Source organism: Patiria miniata, unplaced genomic scaffold, assembly GCF_015706575.1.
Source record: "Patiria miniata isolate m_02_andy unplaced genomic scaffold, ASM1570657v1 HiC_scaffold_6, whole genome shotgun sequence".
Classification (NCBI taxonomy): Eukaryota; Metazoa; Echinodermata; class Asteroidea; order Valvatida; family Asterinidae; genus Patiria; species Patiria miniata.
The window spans coordinates 19,242,135-19,258,742 of NW_024037073.1; the positions used below are offsets into that span (position 1 = coordinate 19,242,135).

At 42.0% G+C, this 16,608-nt stretch overlaps 1 protein-coding gene across 2 annotated transcripts in view; it reads right to left on the reverse strand.

Moving 5' to 3' along the window:
• Positions 1-1,312: 1,312 nt before the first annotated feature.
• Positions 1,313-16,608, reverse strand: part of LOC119742510 (daxx-like protein) — a 34,655-nt gene continuing 19,359 nt past the window's right edge. Inside the window, exons 4-17 of one of the 2 annotated variants that reach the window (XM_038218458.1) lie at positions 13,855-13,974; positions 12,648-12,825; positions 11,949-12,035; positions 11,439-11,530; positions 9,764-11,213; positions 9,115-9,230; positions 8,260-8,386; positions 7,243-7,307; positions 6,658-6,714; positions 6,072-6,159; positions 5,195-5,294; positions 4,347-4,470; positions 2,450-2,579; positions 1,313-1,587 (exon numbers count right to left, since the gene is read on the reverse strand). In XM_038218458.1, coding sequence (XP_038074386.1) covers positions 1,463-1,587; positions 2,450-2,579; positions 4,347-4,470; positions 5,195-5,294; positions 6,072-6,159; positions 6,658-6,714; positions 7,243-7,307; positions 8,260-8,386; positions 9,115-9,230; positions 9,764-11,213; positions 11,439-11,530; positions 11,949-12,035; positions 12,648-12,825; positions 13,855-13,974 — 2,859 coding nt within the window. In that variant the 3' untranslated portion in view covers positions 1,313-1,462. Of the gene's footprint in view, positions 1,588-2,449; positions 2,580-4,346; positions 4,471-5,194; positions 5,295-6,071; positions 6,160-6,657; positions 6,715-7,242; positions 7,308-8,259; positions 8,387-9,114; positions 9,246-9,763; positions 11,214-11,438; positions 11,531-11,948; positions 12,036-12,647; positions 12,826-13,854; positions 13,975-16,608 lie in introns of both variants that reach the window. The other variant, XM_038218457.1, reaches the window with a different exon arrangement.

Genomic DNA, 16,608 nt, shown 5'->3' on the forward strand with positions numbered 1-16,608 from the left:
TCAAATTAGGTTTTGCCCTATTTTGTTTATAAGAACAAACAAGTTAATTAAACATGTGTGACCTCTTTTTAAAATTTTTTTACATCTACGTAGGTATATGACACAAAAAAAGTGAAATTTTGGGCATGGGGCAAAAACTTGGGGAGAAAGGCAAAAAGGTGAAAGAAAGCTTGGCTATGTCTGAATGCAAACATGGCTTCAGTTTTTAACACTGACAGTCTACTGTCAGGTTGGTGTAGTGGTTCAGGCCATAGTGCAGAACAATTTTTTATTTTTTTTATTTGTTTTTCAGATTTACTCACATTTGTAATCTTTGATATGTCTATTACACATTTGTTAAAGTTGTAGTATATTAAAAATATGTGAAATTAAAGGTTTTTTAAGAGAAAAAAGACATCTTTAATTTTCAAGAATACAAAACTTGAAACTTTAATGGCCTTTTTCTCAGTATTTTCCTTTTTTGATATGTCGATCAAAACGAACTTTTAACAGCCATTACTTGTCAACAGAATGTCCGATTGAAGTGCAACAAAAAGTATTGCAAGGAGAATTTTATTCTCTTTTCTAATACCCGCAAACCCTCATTTCAACCTCTGCCCAGTTCAGTCTCATTTTCTCAGAACGTCTCACATTACACATTTTTCCTCTAAAGCCTCTGTTACAAGAGACAGGCAAAAAAAATTGCAAAAACTCATTGGTTTACAGCATTATCACTCTCGTACATTCAAAATCTACCATTTTACCAATTAACATGTCACAGATCGAGCAAAAAAGGAGACCTAGAAAAAAAGGTCTTGGTCAATATACATGTATTTACATCTTTTTTTTTAAAGATCCTTTTTACATTCTCTGTCTAACTTGATCAATGTCTGTAAATGTGCGGCAAGTGTGCTCTGTTTAAACAGCAAGATATTTCGTACCCAAAAAGTCTGCATCTGAAAGTTTAACTTTTTCTCCCTTAATATGGAGAGTCAGATATTGTCACCGAAAAACAATATCTCCTGGCAAATTTATGTGCTATGGAAAGATGAGCTGAGAACCCAATCAGAAGCAATGTACATTGAATTAAACTTGCATTAGATACAGCCGTTTTAGACTTGAGACTCAACATACACTGTTAGAGAACACGCTAACCCTAACCCTGCCAGACGCAACACAGTGCATCAGGTGGAAAAGAACCGGTGCACTTTGATGCATTCAGCTGCCAACACCAGTGCATGAATGGCCAGCTCTGAAACAATGAGAGCTAAGTCCCATTGAACAATGCCGCAGTTGTATCCTGCTGCTTGCAGTGACCACGGACGAGGCAGTGTGGCCTTGAGATTTTTCCCCTGGTGGATCTTGCTACATTTGGCAGGCTTGTCACTTAGTCAAGTCTTGCATGGTGTTACGTTCTAGCAAACATACCCTGGAGGGTTAGGGTTAAGGGAGCATTTTTGTTTGACGAGAGAGTTGCCATTTCTTACTTGTCCCCACCGCTAGCGTCGGTTTTCTTGCTGACGGCTTCCGCAGCTTGTTGGGGTACCTCTGTTGGGTTGGTCAGGATGGACGTGGTGCGACCAAGTAACGTCAGGGAAGACAAGACAGCTACAAGAACAAACAAAAAAATTCCATAGTTTGGAAAATCCAATACCACAAAACATTGCCTCTCTCTGGCCTGAATAGGTATTTTTTGCTGTTCCCACAGTGCTTCCACTTTCACGGAAATTCTTGCATTTTATTGTTTACTTTCAAAAGAATTTCTTAGGAAATTTTGTGGAAATCCCCCAAATCTAATTGTTCATTTAATACCGTTCCAAGCTCTTGGAATCGACAATAACAGCACAGCTACCTATCTCCTTGCATCCTGGTTGCCTGAAATCATTGCCTGGCTGCTCTTGCTTCAACTTGAAGGCAATTGAGGTGAATACACAATTCGGCCCGTTGGCTCATATCACCTCAATGGCCTTCAAGTTGAAGGAAGAGCAGCGTAGAACGTCCATGTAAGACTGGGGGCGAACAGGGCCCAATTTCATAGCGCTGCTTAACAGATGACTGTGTGCTTACCGATCCTCCATCTATTTCATAGCGACCGTTAAGCAGTAAGCACAGCAAAAGCACGCTTAACCCCAGAAGAAACCTTTGTAACAATATAAATCTCCATGCGCGCGCAACCATTAGCATGAAATAGTGCTTAAGCAGCAGCATGATTTTCTGCTATAGTAAGCACAACTTTTTCTGCTTACTGTTAAGCAGTGCTATGAAATTGGGCCCAGGTCAAGATGTAAATTCAACTATGAGACTGGTGTATGGGCATCCGCTATCCAGTCTTTATATGGCGGTCAGTGGCCCTCATTCACTGAAAATACCCCCACAGCTGAGTCTAATATCACGGTAAAAAATTCCCAAGAGCTTTTGATGATTGGCCACAGGGCGCCCTCTAGAGTCGATGGATTGACGGGGTACTTACTGGGTCTGAGGGCAAGCAGGGAGCAGTGTTGTTCCAGCCAGGTGAGGACCGTTCTGCACAGCTCCTCGCTGTTGGTGGTCGACACCGACGTGTTGTAGGACTCAAACAGGGGCCGGATTATCATGCTGAACTGTTGTTGGCAATGAGTCAAGGACAAATACACTAGAAATAATTAATCTGCATGGCAAAAGATATATTATTATAAGAGATATATATTAAAAGATATATAGATATATTCTTTGAAACAATTCATCCACAGATTTTGTCCCTTTATTGGTAAAGAGTGTATCACATAGTATTCACTTTGTTTTAAAACTATACAGGGTGGATCAACAAAAAAACGAAACCGAGATATTATTACAGAAGTAGGGCACATGTGAATCAAAGAGAGATATCCTCTTTAGGGTTGAATCGCCTCTTTAAAATGACACCCTGATCATGTTGTTACATTCACGGTTGACTGAGCAGTGACCAATTTTATGAAATGGTCTATGTAGAGACTTGCGCCACTATTCATGGTGAAATCTCTTTCCCCCCACCTGCCTTGATTGGCAACCATAGCCTTTCACTCTGTGATAAATGACACCACAAAAACCACAACTGAAAAGTGGCGCAATTCTCTGAATAGACCCTTCCATAAAATTGTTCACTGCTCAGTCAACCGTGGATGTAATGATATGACCAGGGTGTAATTTTAAATAGATTCAAGCCTAACAGAGGATATTTCGCTTTGATTCATATGTGGCCTACTTCTGTTCCAATTAGCAATAATATCTCAGTTTCGTTTTTTGTTATCCAACCTGTATATCTTCCACTCCCTAAAAACAAAACCGTCACCAACCGCAGTATTACCCATAGCAAGCGAAGGCTAGTTTACATGTTTTTCAGTGGCTCGTGCATTTTTTGGATTCATGAATCATGCGAAAGAGTTCAATAGTGCACATTTTATTTTTGTCAGAATAGGTTTGCGATAGTGCAAGTAGCTTTAATGCTTAAATAGAAAGAAGTATATTTGTTCTGGTTTGGTCTTTTTAAATCAGAAATTTGGTTTTGGTTTTGCAGTTAATACATTTTCAAACCAATAAATCTCCATTTTTTTGGACGTCTTCAACCCTCTGAAAAAGAAGTATTTTGTTTTGGGTACAAACAGATTTGCTTTGCGTGAGCAGACTGGCTCCCGAGGCGTACATTACAGACATTGATTGTGGGGCGGGAACCAGCCCACCCCACGAGAACAGAATTATTGTCTGGCAGCCAAAAATCTAAAATTGTAAATAATAAGTACATAAGGCCAAAAAAAAAAAAAAGTCTCCGGTTTCTGGTATGGAGCTTGCCCAAAAAGTGGTGCGGCGACGCGGCATTGTTTTTTTTTTTACCTGATTGTTTTTTGCTTCAAATGTCGGCTAATGACTGCAAATGGTGCCCGACTAAACTTAGTACAAATATTATGGGAGACCAGAGAGGCCACATAAAGCTTATTCTCGATCATAACCCCATCTAAAAACACGTTAAAATTGTGCAGCAGCAGGATTCCAGTCAAACCAGTGAGTTTGGTGGTTTTGAGACATCATCTTTCATTGAAAAAAAACTTTTTCATTTTGCCGACGCACATGGCTACGGCGAAGCGCGCATACCAGAAACCGGAGACTTTTTTTTTTGGCCTAACTAAACATGGGCTGATTTTATGGGTCAATGTCTCATTTAAAAGTAAATAACTTTGGTATTGCTTCAAAAATAAGAAAAAGAATCTACTTTTCGGATGAAACTAGAAAATAGCAGGGGGAATGTACATTGAACCGTGCAAACTGAACAGGATGTTGTGACATTTGTATTATGTCCAACAAAAATGGAAACATTTTATGCAAAATATAACAAATAAGGTGTTTTCAAAGGATACAATCCAAAACTTCCAATTGTGCCCCGTCCGTTCTCTGACGTAGTCGTCAAATATGTCCCTCATGTGATCAAATCGTTGTCTTGACAACGGAACACCGCTGGCTGGAAGTTGGTTTTGGCTTTCGCTGAAATGAAAATGTTGAAAAAAAAACAAGGTTGAGAAATCTTCAAATTCACTTCTTTTTTTTTTACACAATTTCTCATTAGCAGTAGGAACTAACAGCCTCTGCACTGTTTTGCATTTACATTGTTAGGCAGAGTAATAAAAAAAAACCTAAGTTGTTTCGCATTCTGGTACTTTCCAGAAACATTCTCTTAGTTGAGAAATTATTTGCACATGGTGTTTCCACAAACCTTCCATTATTTAGTATCTCCACCATGCAAAGCCTCAAATCTTACTTACATAGCTATAATTTGTAGGAAACAAATATAAAGATAATATATTGCATATGTATGAAAAAAAAAGTATAAAAAAAAAGGAGGTGGCCAGGAAAACAGGAAGTGGGCAGGGACAACTTTTTTTTACATGGCCTTATGTTATTAGTACTTGGGTGTCAATTCATGAAAACCACCGAGTGTCAGTTCGTAGTGTCAGTGACGTATTATTTAGATAATATATTGCATATGTATGAAAAAAAAAGTATAAAAAAAAAGGAGGTGGCCAGGAAAACAGGAAGTGGGCGGGGACAACTTTTTTTACATGGCCTTATGTTATTAGTACTTGGGTGTCAATTCATGAAAACCAAAATTACGCAGTTCTGTAATGGACGCGTCTGTGCCGTGCGTGCTGGGCACCCACGCACCACCGAGTGTCAGTTCGTAGTGTCAGTGACGTATTATTTAGCTTACTTGATTGATGCCTTCAGACCGTTGACTTCCTGCTGCAGTAAATCCATCTCACCCTTGACTTTGGCTCGCTCGGCCTGAACCTTCTTGGTGTACTCGACAGCTGCAAGATGACCAAATATTCCAAGAGTCATGACAAATTGAATACAAATACGCTACTCAAGCTCAACTTCAAACTGCACACTTCTGGGAATAGTGTGCAGACAAATCCTGATCACTGTTACACTCGTAAGGCCTCCTTCAACGAAGAAACCAATGCGCATGCTATTGTACAACGCAACTGCCCCGTGACTGATTTCTGAAAAACTAGCACAATGCTATCGCCACTGAAGGGGGGGGGGGTCTTTGTGATGGAAGTGGTAGCACCTCAGCACTGCTCCAGGATGTCACTGGCTCTGCCTCAACAAATTGACAGTGATTGCTGGAGGATTTTGCAGGGTTGAGGCAGTGATCAACCCTCCGAGGACCACATTCAAAAAACGATTTTGGAGGATTTGAGGTTGTGTTTAATTTTTACATGGAGGCAGTTGGAGGATTTTGCAGGATTGAGGTCGCATCCCAGCCAAAATGCCTAGGGAGTTAGTGTTAAACAGAATATGTATAACCTGATAGTTTCACTGCAGGACGGGTGTGTATCTCAGAGGAAGGGGGGGGGGGTTCACAACAGCAATGATACTGAAGAGTATGTAGGCACTAAAAGTGTATGCATTCTAGGCACTTGGGCCATAATCACACACAGTGTGACTATTGTTACCTCTTCGGGAAAATGATCCAATTACATCGTGCAGGATAATAAATCATACATGTACATGTAGTTCATGCAAGGAAGAAAAGATTGTTCACGTTATGAATAGAGATCCTACAATCCATTCCAACGTACCTTTCTGTAGCATGGCTGCCTTGCTGATTTTAGCGTTGGGGTTTTGGCTCAGCGACGGTACGAGCTTGTGTAACGTGTCAAAACCAGACTGAAACGGTGAAAAGCATCGTTATTAATATTGGAATGTGCCTCCTGTGGAACTTATGATGCCAAAAAAATACATGGGAAATGCTGTGTTGGTTTTCTTAGAAATTGTCAACCAAGACCATCAATTTTATTTTTGGACAAGATTTTGGCTAGAGAAAAAGCCAGATACAACCAGATACAACCAGATACAACCGGATACAACCGGATATAACCAGATACAAGTGAAGCCAGATTGAAGCCACATACAACTTTCTGTTTAATAAAGTGGAACTTTACCAACTGAGGGGAAAGTCTGTTGTCTGACTTTAGTCAATGACCAATTGGGAGACTGCCAATGTAGGACAAGATAGCTTTGTTGGTTGTGCACCGGAACAGTATTAAAGTGGTCAAAGGTTCAACTCCGGCTTTGGTAAAATTTTCTTTTCTCAAATAAAACACAGATTTAGAGTGACGCAGTCAGTGTGCCTTGCAGTTTTTTTTGGTTGACAATTTGACATACCTTGATGTTGACTCTTCTTTTCTGTTCAGCAGAAATGTGGGTGTCTTTCTTCATAGGCTGTGAACATACACAAGGGAAAAAACAATAATTTAGAAAAAAAGGAAAGATGCAGAACAGAACATTTGCAGTGCATCGGCAATGATTTCAAATGTCCCCCCCCCCCCAACTCTCCCTTTATGGAATACCGAAGTGTGACGTCATTTAGAACCAGAACATGTAGTACAAATGAATGGAGTACGCGCGTGTTGGTTCATTAGCTGAATCAAGCGCTTATGTCTTTTACACACATTTTGTGCGCATGACGTATTCACTTCGGCACTCCATAACCGTTGAGAGGTACACGTGCACGGAGTCTATAGCAATGTTGCTCTGTATATCTTGGCCAATAACGTTGCCAAACAGCCTGAATATGTAACACTCTACTACAATTACACGATATACACAGCTGTGATTTTTTAAAGTTTGTTTTTGGTGTCATGAGTGTATGGTAAATAACCTTTAGAGAGTAACAGTGGAGAAGTTCAGTTCAATATAAAGTACTGAAAAAATAATAATCAAATAGAGAAAACAAACATAACAACTTACATCAGAACAAGATGCTGAGGATCCAAGGGAGAAAACTGGGGAATCAGGCGCCGAAACAAAGGAACCTAAAAAAGAACAATTTAAATCAGTTGTTTCAAATATTTTATATTGGAACAGTGAGTTCCATGCAAAACAGCACGAACTATTGGCACACATTGGTTGAGAGTCTGTACTGTGAAAGAGTCTGTTTTGCTTTTGAATTTGGCAAAGAGCCAAGCGAGTGCGATGTGCAGTAAACTCGCCTGGTAGGTTTGGACTAGATTTCAAAAATACCGTATAGTGACAATATTTGTTTTGATACTGAACAATACTGAGTGGTGTTGACAAAATATTGCAGACCTAGGTATGGAATTTCATTGCCATAATTTTGTCTTAAATGTGGCCGGATGTGTGCAAAAGCCCTTTAACCCTAACCTCCCCAACTCCATCAAAATCCATCCCTCCATTTTGGTGGGTTTTGGGGGACTTGGTACTGCAGGCCTGGTTTGACTACATATTGACAGAGTATGATGGACTTGGGCCTGGAGGCCTAAAGCAAAGCATGCATTGGAAGCAGTCTGATTGATGGATTTTGGCAGACTTGGTCCAGTACTTAGTAAAAGACAGTAGGGAGTGAGGGTTAATAGAAGGTGACAGAAACAACTTGGCAAGATCTGCACTACAATGTACATGTACATGGATAATTAATTAATTTTCTTGTGGTCAGGGTATCTATATAAGGTGAAAACTGTGCTTACTACTCAACAAGCCAGGCATTTATAGTACTGCCCATGCCTGTTTGCGGTATCCTAACAATACATTGTATTTTGTTAAACATAATGGTCACCCCAGAAAAGTACCCTATAATACCGAATACTGCCATATTTTCGTTGCGGTATACCATGGACTCTCAAAATCCAAAACCGTACAAGCCTATCAAAAGTGAGGGAAAGAGATTGGTTGAGGGTTGGGCTGGGATGGACTTGAATTTGGAGGGGGGGGGGGAGGAAGGAAGAATTTGAAATGCTTTAAACTCACTTGGGCCAGCACCGTCCGACGTCTCCCTGTTGGAGAAGATGGCACTGAATGATGGCGTCGTTGACGTGGTGGCGGTGGGAAGTGACGTAGACTGGGGGGCAAATATGCTAGCCGTGATGTCGGACATCTGCAAATTGATCAGAAAATGAAATTAATGAAATGTCTCGTCCTGATATGTACCTCCTCAATCAGTGACAAGAGTGAGTTGGGAAGACTCAGTCACATTATTGCTGTACACCGGGCACTCTTGTACGGACGAAGGCAGCTTTATGTACAATCAGACTGTAAACTCTCTCATGCCAACATCCGGACACAAAGGTCATTTCCCGGGCTCAATTTCATGGCGTTACTTAACAGTTGGCAGAAAAGTTATGCTTACTAAAGAAAGCACAGTTGGGGGTGACCGACCGACGCCATCTTGCCTGACTGCAATTTTGTTGCGACGCGCACGGCGGCCGTACCATGTACCACTGTGTGTACATAGTACAAATCCCCTGGTGTAAGTGCGTCACACAAGGAACGTCGTTGCTTGGTAAAAGGGCGCCCTCTTTGTTAGCGCACGGAGCCCATATTGCACAAACTGGGGGATTTTGATGGATTCAGGATTGTAAGCTTAGCGGAATTGCAGGATTTTGATGGATTCAGGATACCTCTATATTGGACAGTTGGGGGACTTTGGCGGATTCAGGATATCAACAGATTTACTCTCCGCTAACTGGTGGATTCTGATGGACTCACTGGCAACCAACATTTTTTTGCATGGCAAAATTGATGGATTTTGGCGGATTCAGGATACTTTCTAATAAAAGAGCCCAAGGGGTAAGGGTTAAATATCTATTGGCTCTCCGTTCTTACCGTGCACTGTTGTGATGTGTTGTCGGGAAACTCGGTTTTCACTGGGTGGAACATGACTGCGCTACTGGTCGACGCTGCAGACAGTATATCAGTGGTAGTCTGGGGCCGGATGCTACCTGTATTGGAAGACACTGACATAAACAACAGCAATGCTGTCTATAACATCCAATAATAAAGGACAAGCTTTGAGAAATTGATTGGAGCAAGGATTGAGAAATTGATGGTGCTTTACTTGTGATCATTATTGGTAGCACCGTGAAATGACACATCGTGGATGATTTACACACCACAACATACTGTGTGCACAAAATCCACACATGATCCATCACTGGATGGTGCTGCAGTCTCGTTGTATTGGTCACTTCATGGCGCAGCCGGCAGTTTGAAGTACCATTTGACCAAGTCAAAGTTTTTTGAACAAAGAAATTGATTGGAGGAAGGATTGAACCTGGGACCTCCGGATTACTGTTCCAGTGCTCTACCAACTGAGCTATCCAGCCCAATGTTGGCGGTTCTCCCACATATTGCTGGATAACTCAGTTGGTAGAGTACCGGAACGGTCACTCGTTGCACTTTGTTGAATTGAGTAAGGTGAGCGTGGTTCTATCTTTTTTACTCCAAGAATATTGTGTGTTGAGGGAATAAGTACCTTGTGTCAGCAGCTGGGTAAGTAGTGCAGCATTACCGGTGAGCCCGCCAGTGATGCTGGAGCTGGAGGGAGCAGGAGGAGCAGGCGCTATCTTCGCCGGCTGCTTGGGCCGTATCACTTGAGTCTTAGGCTTGGCTCCCATCTGGGAGATCTTCATCGAAGAGCTGGGGCTTGTCCTGGATGCACCTGCCTTCTTGGTTGCAGGGGCCGAGTCCTGGTGATCACTGGCCCTGGACAGGCTGATGGGTACCGGCTGCTGAGATATCGCAGGCTGTAGCTTGATCGGCTGCGGCTGCACTGGCTGCTGTATGATGGTGTTGGAGGTGAGTACGTTTTGTCTAAACACCTGCGTGGCTACGGGTTTGCTGTTAGAGATGGCCGTGATCTGGCTGATGCTCTGCTGCTGCTGTTGCTGCTGTTGCTGCTGCAGCAGCGACTGGGTCTGGTTGGGCACCTGCGTAGCAACGGCCTGCAGCAGCTTGAAGGCAGCCTGAGTGTCTTCCACAGATAGAGGGTTGGACCCCAGCTGCAACTGCTGCTGGCTCTGGGCATTAGCCAACAGGTTCTGAATAGTTGTTAGGTTCTGCTGCTGCTGTTGCTGCTGTTGTTGCTGCTGCTGCTGCTGCTGTTGCTGCTGCTGAGCAAGCTGATCCACTGAGATGAAGTTCATCCCTGACAAAAGCTGTTGTTGCTGTGTCAACTGGTTGATAGTTATGTTACTACTGTTTGATTGCTCCTGAACGGTGGTTGTTTGTCCCACTCCAGCCACCGATGCTTGGAGTTGGTCAGCTGGCTGCACGCCAACCTGCAATGTAACCACCTGCTGCAAGTCTGTGTTCACTGGCACCTGCTGCTGCTGTTGCTGCTGTTGAAGCTGTTGACGTTGTAACGAAGAGGCAGCGGCAATGATATTGTTTAGTGTCACAGTGTTGTTATCAGCCTGTTGCAGCAGCGGAAAGCTGATGGCACTCCCGCTCTGAATCTGCTGCTGTATGGTCTCCTGCTGTTGCAGTTGCTGCTGCATTTGCTGCTGCTGCATTTGCTGCTGCAGTGACTCCTGCTGCTGCTGCTGTATTTGCAGCTGCAAGGACTCTTGTTGCTGCTGTTGCTGCTGCTGTTGAATTTGCAGCTGTAAGGACTCCTGCTGTTGTTGCAGTGACTGTTGCTGCATCTGCTGCTGTATCGTCTCGGGCTGCGACAGCAGTGACTGCGGCAGGCTGTTTTGCCGGTGCAATTGCACCGACAAAACTTCCTGTTGCTGGTTGGCCTGTACGTTGACCGATGCATGACCAAGTTGGTTGATAGTGTCCTCATATGTGTCGGCGACAGGTAGGAGCTGCTGCTCCTGTTGCTGCTGTTGTTGCTGTTGTTGTTGCTGCTGTTGTTGCTGCTGCAACAAGGCAGATGCATCTGTAATCTCTGAAGCTTCAACTTCTTGTACCAACAATGCCTAAACAACAAAACAACAACAATGGAATATCCACCACTTAAAACCCTTCCTAACATAACCAATCCCTGAAGCAAACTTTGGCACGGTAAGTTTTAATCAAAGTTATGTACCAGATGCAGCAGACACTAAACGAGTGCTTCTTAATTCAATTCACAATGGCCTTTTTAACCCTAGCTCTATTACCTGTTTCAAAACACTTTTTTATGCCTTGCTGTGCGACATTACCTGTGCCTGTTGTTGCAGTCGATTGCCGGAGAAGACAAACGTTCCTTGGGGTAGGGAGCCATTATTGGTATTGGCTGGCCTGATGTTAGCATCTGTTTGCAGAAAACAAAGGGAAAGATGGATATTAGTCCCCACAACTATGTAACAAGTATGTGTGTACTACATGTTGCACATCAGGGCCCACAAACTTGCTTGGCACAAAAATAGTCTGGTTTATAAAAGCAGGTTACCAGCCAAAACTCCACGTGACGTATATTGCTCGTGATTAGTATTCAGCTGTTGTTTGCTTAGCATGAAAATCACATGGGGTTTTGCCTGGTAACCTGCTTTTATAAGGCAGACTTTTTTGGTGCTAAGCAAATTTTTGTGCTCAGCAGCTCCATCAAATTGGGCCCTGGCAGCTACTTCTGCTTCAATGACGCACTGGAACAGGGACCAATTAAAGAAGCACATTGGGCTCATAAATATGTATGAGATATAACAATCTGAATATTTACAGAGTTTTCTTACCTGGCAAAGTGTCCAATGTTTCTGAGAAGTTGGGCTGCAGCTGGATCAAGCCTGGCTGGATAATGTCTGGATTGACGCCGACGTGAACTTGTAACCAAAAGAAAATACAAAATTCGCAGTTATGATTTTTTCTCCAGTTTGATAAAGAGTTCAGATATTCGATATATCGATAATCCCATGTTAAAACTTAAAGGCCGTAAAGATGACACTTTGATTAAATAAAAAACAATGAAAAAAAATGTTCAATCCCAATTTTCCACAGCTTTCTCTGGAGCAAATTGCTCAAACTTTTTAAACGAATCTCAGCAATGAAAGTTTGCTCGGAACGGGCGTTTCTTTTTCTTTTTCTGTAGTTTTACATTGGGGAAAACCACAAATTCCAGCGAATGCAGAGCACAAAGCGAAGCGGCTTTGCATTTGGCGATATTTTTATTTTGAGTCACAAGCACAAGTTGCCGCTGAGTTTTATTTCATTATACAGGAAATGATAAACACAGAGTATAAAGCACAAACAGAAAATTTATTTTGACGATAATCAGATGCATTTTTGATATGATTCCTGAATATCGAAAATTTTGATATTTCGATATGATTAAAAAATTGCTATCAGCGATATCGATATCAAAATAATATCGAGTAATCAAGTCATATCGACAGTGTTAATAAGCAGTTCTATGAAGTTGTGGCTCAGATACTTACAGAGTTCCCGGGGTAAGGGGAAAGGGAACGGGTTCTGGCTGAGACTGGAGAAGAGAGTGTCGTTGAACTCGGAGAGTAAGGCCTCCTCGTCCAGGATCATGGGCTGGGGAGACGGGGACTGGCTCAGGCCAAAGTCCTGTACTACTCTGTCCAAGACTGACCCTGTCTCGTCGTGATACTGTAAGAGGGAAACAATTTTTGGTACTGGTCACCATTGTGTGAATACAAACGGGGTCAAAGAAAGATGATTGTTTCCTATAGGGGTCAGTTGTAAGAGTGGTTTTCGGCCACCACTGTGTGGCTTTTGCTGGACACGAAGGGCCAGCCTGACTGACTGACTGAGTTGAACTAATGTCCTCAACTGACATCACTGTGGCTTTTGGGTCCCCTTCAGTGGGTCTATGAGTGTTTTCATTAACCCTAACTCCCTATCATAATTTACTAGGAACCATACCCATTCTAGCAAATTCCAACACCCACATGGGAAATCGTACACACACACACACACAGTTGGACTTAGTTTCTGGAGGTACATGTATGCCAAACCCAGTGTAAAAGACCATCAGTTAAGGGGTTCCTTACCTATCCCAACAGATTTCAACAAAACCTTCTGTTGGGCTTTGATGGGTTGAGTTCGGTTAGGGTTAAAATTGAATGTTCAGTATAATGGTGTTCATTGTAGTGACAGTCTGCTATATATTGTGGTCTTGGACACTCTGCTTTCATTTATCTACAACTGTCATGAGTCAAGTGTCAAAGAACGATGGCTGGCACCTTGCAAAGTGTACTTCATTTTGTTTGCATTATGATTTCTACCATAAGGCTTGCCAAACCTTGTGAACAATTTAAAAAGTTCACAATTGTATTATTTTTTACAAATCTAAGGATATCTAAAGAATTATGAAGTCCCATTATTAAAATCCAAGACATACCAAAATTAAGATGTTTCCTGCACTTTCTTGGGTTTTCTTGAGAGTCATGCCTGTTTAGAGTCTTAAAGTTTTGAGACAGATCAATTCTATTTTGCTGAATGGGTTCCAAACAACAAAGAAATCTTGGCTCCCTTTGTAATCAATCTCAATCAAAGTTTGGTCTTTCCCTTCTCTAAAATTAGGTAGACAAACTAAGTGCCGGTGGATAATTTGTTTAAAAAACCTCAATTTGCAAGGGAAGCCCATTTCGTAAACTATCTAGAGAACTGGATTACCTCCGATCTGCCATCGTGTGAAGCAGAATGCAACTTGCGATAGAAGATCCTCCACTTCTGGTATTCCCGGATCACTGTGCTGAGAGTTCGCTTCCAATACTTGCCTTCAAGCACCACAGCCTAATTAATAGGAGAGACCAACCAAAAAACCACCAAGATTAACAACAAAAGTCTACTTCAAAATCTACTTCCAAGGTTTATGATTGTGGTTGCCGCTGCTCAACCAGTTAATACCAGAGAACTAGTAAACAAGATCTGACATTGTATATTTGCAGAGGCGGGTGACGGATTAAATCGTCAAGCTTTCATCCGAGTCTCCGGTACGTCCCTGGTTCCCACTGGTTTTGTACACACTGTGTTTTGAACTTGAACTTGGCTGTTAACAGGCCTGTCGTCGTAGCCAATATTGCTCTGTGGCAGGCCTCGGAGTATTGCAAAAAATGAAGTTTCGTTGAGAAGTATCGTTCAAATGTTGTACAAATGACTCTTCAGAGTCACTATTTGTAGCGTTTGACGGATAATTGTACAATTTGGCTGATTATATAATTCTTGTCTTTTTCAAAAAGATGCTTTTTAGCCAAAAATATTCCCAGCGGCAAGTGGTTAATTGGATTCAAACTGGCTAGTTCCCCCTGGACAGCTCCGTTGCACGACAGCTGCATTTTTGGTTGTGAGCTTGAGTCATAAGTGACAAAGATTGTTAACTATTCATACACTGTCTTGGAAAAGCACTAAGCATGAAATGATGAAACAGGAACTCTTTGTTTCCGTTTATTAATTCATCATGCTTTGCATCTCTTTCAGCCTAACGCCCTAAGCAATTTTACTCCAATATGCTACGTGTACTGTACAAGAATCCTGGCGCGTTCTCTGCAATTTTTTGTATTTTTCACAGACAAGGGATATCAAGTCCCATCTGCCATCTTGGGGGCAAAAAGCAAAAAAAAAAAGCATGTGCCTCCTTTACCTATTCAAAATGGCTTGACTAGAATCTACTTATCTTTTTTACTCGGCCTTATATATACTAAATAATAGGTAAAAAACACCGTTACGGTAAAACTCCGAAATTCCAGATTTCAAAAGGGATTATTTAAAAACCCACAAATTAGGTCCCCCAAAAAACATAAAATCAGGAGAAACCCTGACAATTCTTTTTTTAGCCAAAAATATTCCCAGCGGCAAGTGGTTAATTGGATTTAAACCATGCTAATCAGGATTCTCAATGCAGTGTGCATGATTTATATTGGTAGTCAACTCTGTGTAAAACTACTATCACTGCACTGAGTCTGATTTATTTATTCATCCACAGTCTGATTTATTTATTCATCCACGGTCTGACAATACAACCAGACACGATGCTTATTGTACACGTTGTATGGGCAGGATGGCCACATGGTGGGATTTGTACTAGTGTCCCACACAGATGCATTTCTTGAATGACGTATTATGCACACAGTTTTGGCTGTACACAATGTATTACCGAACAGGGACAATTGTGAGCAGATGCCATGTAACGACCTATGGGTTACTGGCATTTCGTTCATATTAACAATCTCTGGCTGGCAAATTCAACAAAGCCACCTGAGCAGACAAATCAATCAGGTGACTGCTTTTGACAGTTGAGTGCACCCTGACTACACAAAGCAGGACTGACACTGCGTTTACACTTGATCCCGCAAAGGGATCTCGGATCCTGCGATCGCAATAAAACCACAGGGAAGCTAACCGCAAATAAACTGTGCCGGGTTAACATTCGATCCCGATCCTGCTACGATCCCACATTTACAATGGAAGGAAGGTCATTGAGTGTTCGCAGAAGGTGGCCATTTTCGCGCGTGAATCAGTGCAGGAAGATCATCGTTCTTTATTGACGATGCTACTGCGACTCTGTTACTCACATTGGTTTCATGTACATGTATCTTAGTATTACGGTAAATCGAAAAGGATGATTTAGTCAATAATTTTTTATTAGCTAATATTTAGTTAATATTTTTATCACGCTGGTCCCCTGATTTTTGTTGGTTCACTCAGTTTGAAATTTGAATGAATGTGGGCATTATGCAGGTAAAAATGCCGACAGTTCCTATTGTTTTCCATCACGCAGGAATTGTGTGAGGACTGGTTACAAAAAAAAAGTAAGTCTGGTGACTTTGGTTCAATTTAGGCCTTTTCACACTATGTAGATTGTACGTCCCATCCGTGTTGAAATCTACACGGTTCTGATCTTAAGATTTCACCACGGTTCAATTCCACTGTATTTTCAAACAACTCAACACAACTCCAGCATTTGTGCTGCACATGTAATATGTTTTGATCCGTGTATTGTGCAATTGTTTCATAATACCATGGAGCTCCATGATCATGATGCTACACACGTCCGGCCAACTTACATGGGCACACGGCACTGCACAGCCGAACTTCTGAAAGCTGGCAGCCATCAACGCTTCGCTCATTTTTGCGAAAACTCTGCTGATTTTAGTCGTTACGGTTGGACGGAGCTGTCGGCCAAAATACCTAACCAGTAGCCTTCACCGCATCCTCACTCCATATTGGTCTTTAGTCCCATTTAGGGCCCATTTTCTCGGAGGACAATCTATTCTGTTGCAGCACGATCGAAATCCAGAAGAATGCACGTCTAAAAAGTAAGCGTGGTCGGTGGAAAGGCAGCAGGTCAAAGGTTATTTATTTGTTAGTTGCTTAACAACTACAGTGTGTGATGCTGCTGAGCACATAATCCACGGTTACACAGATGGA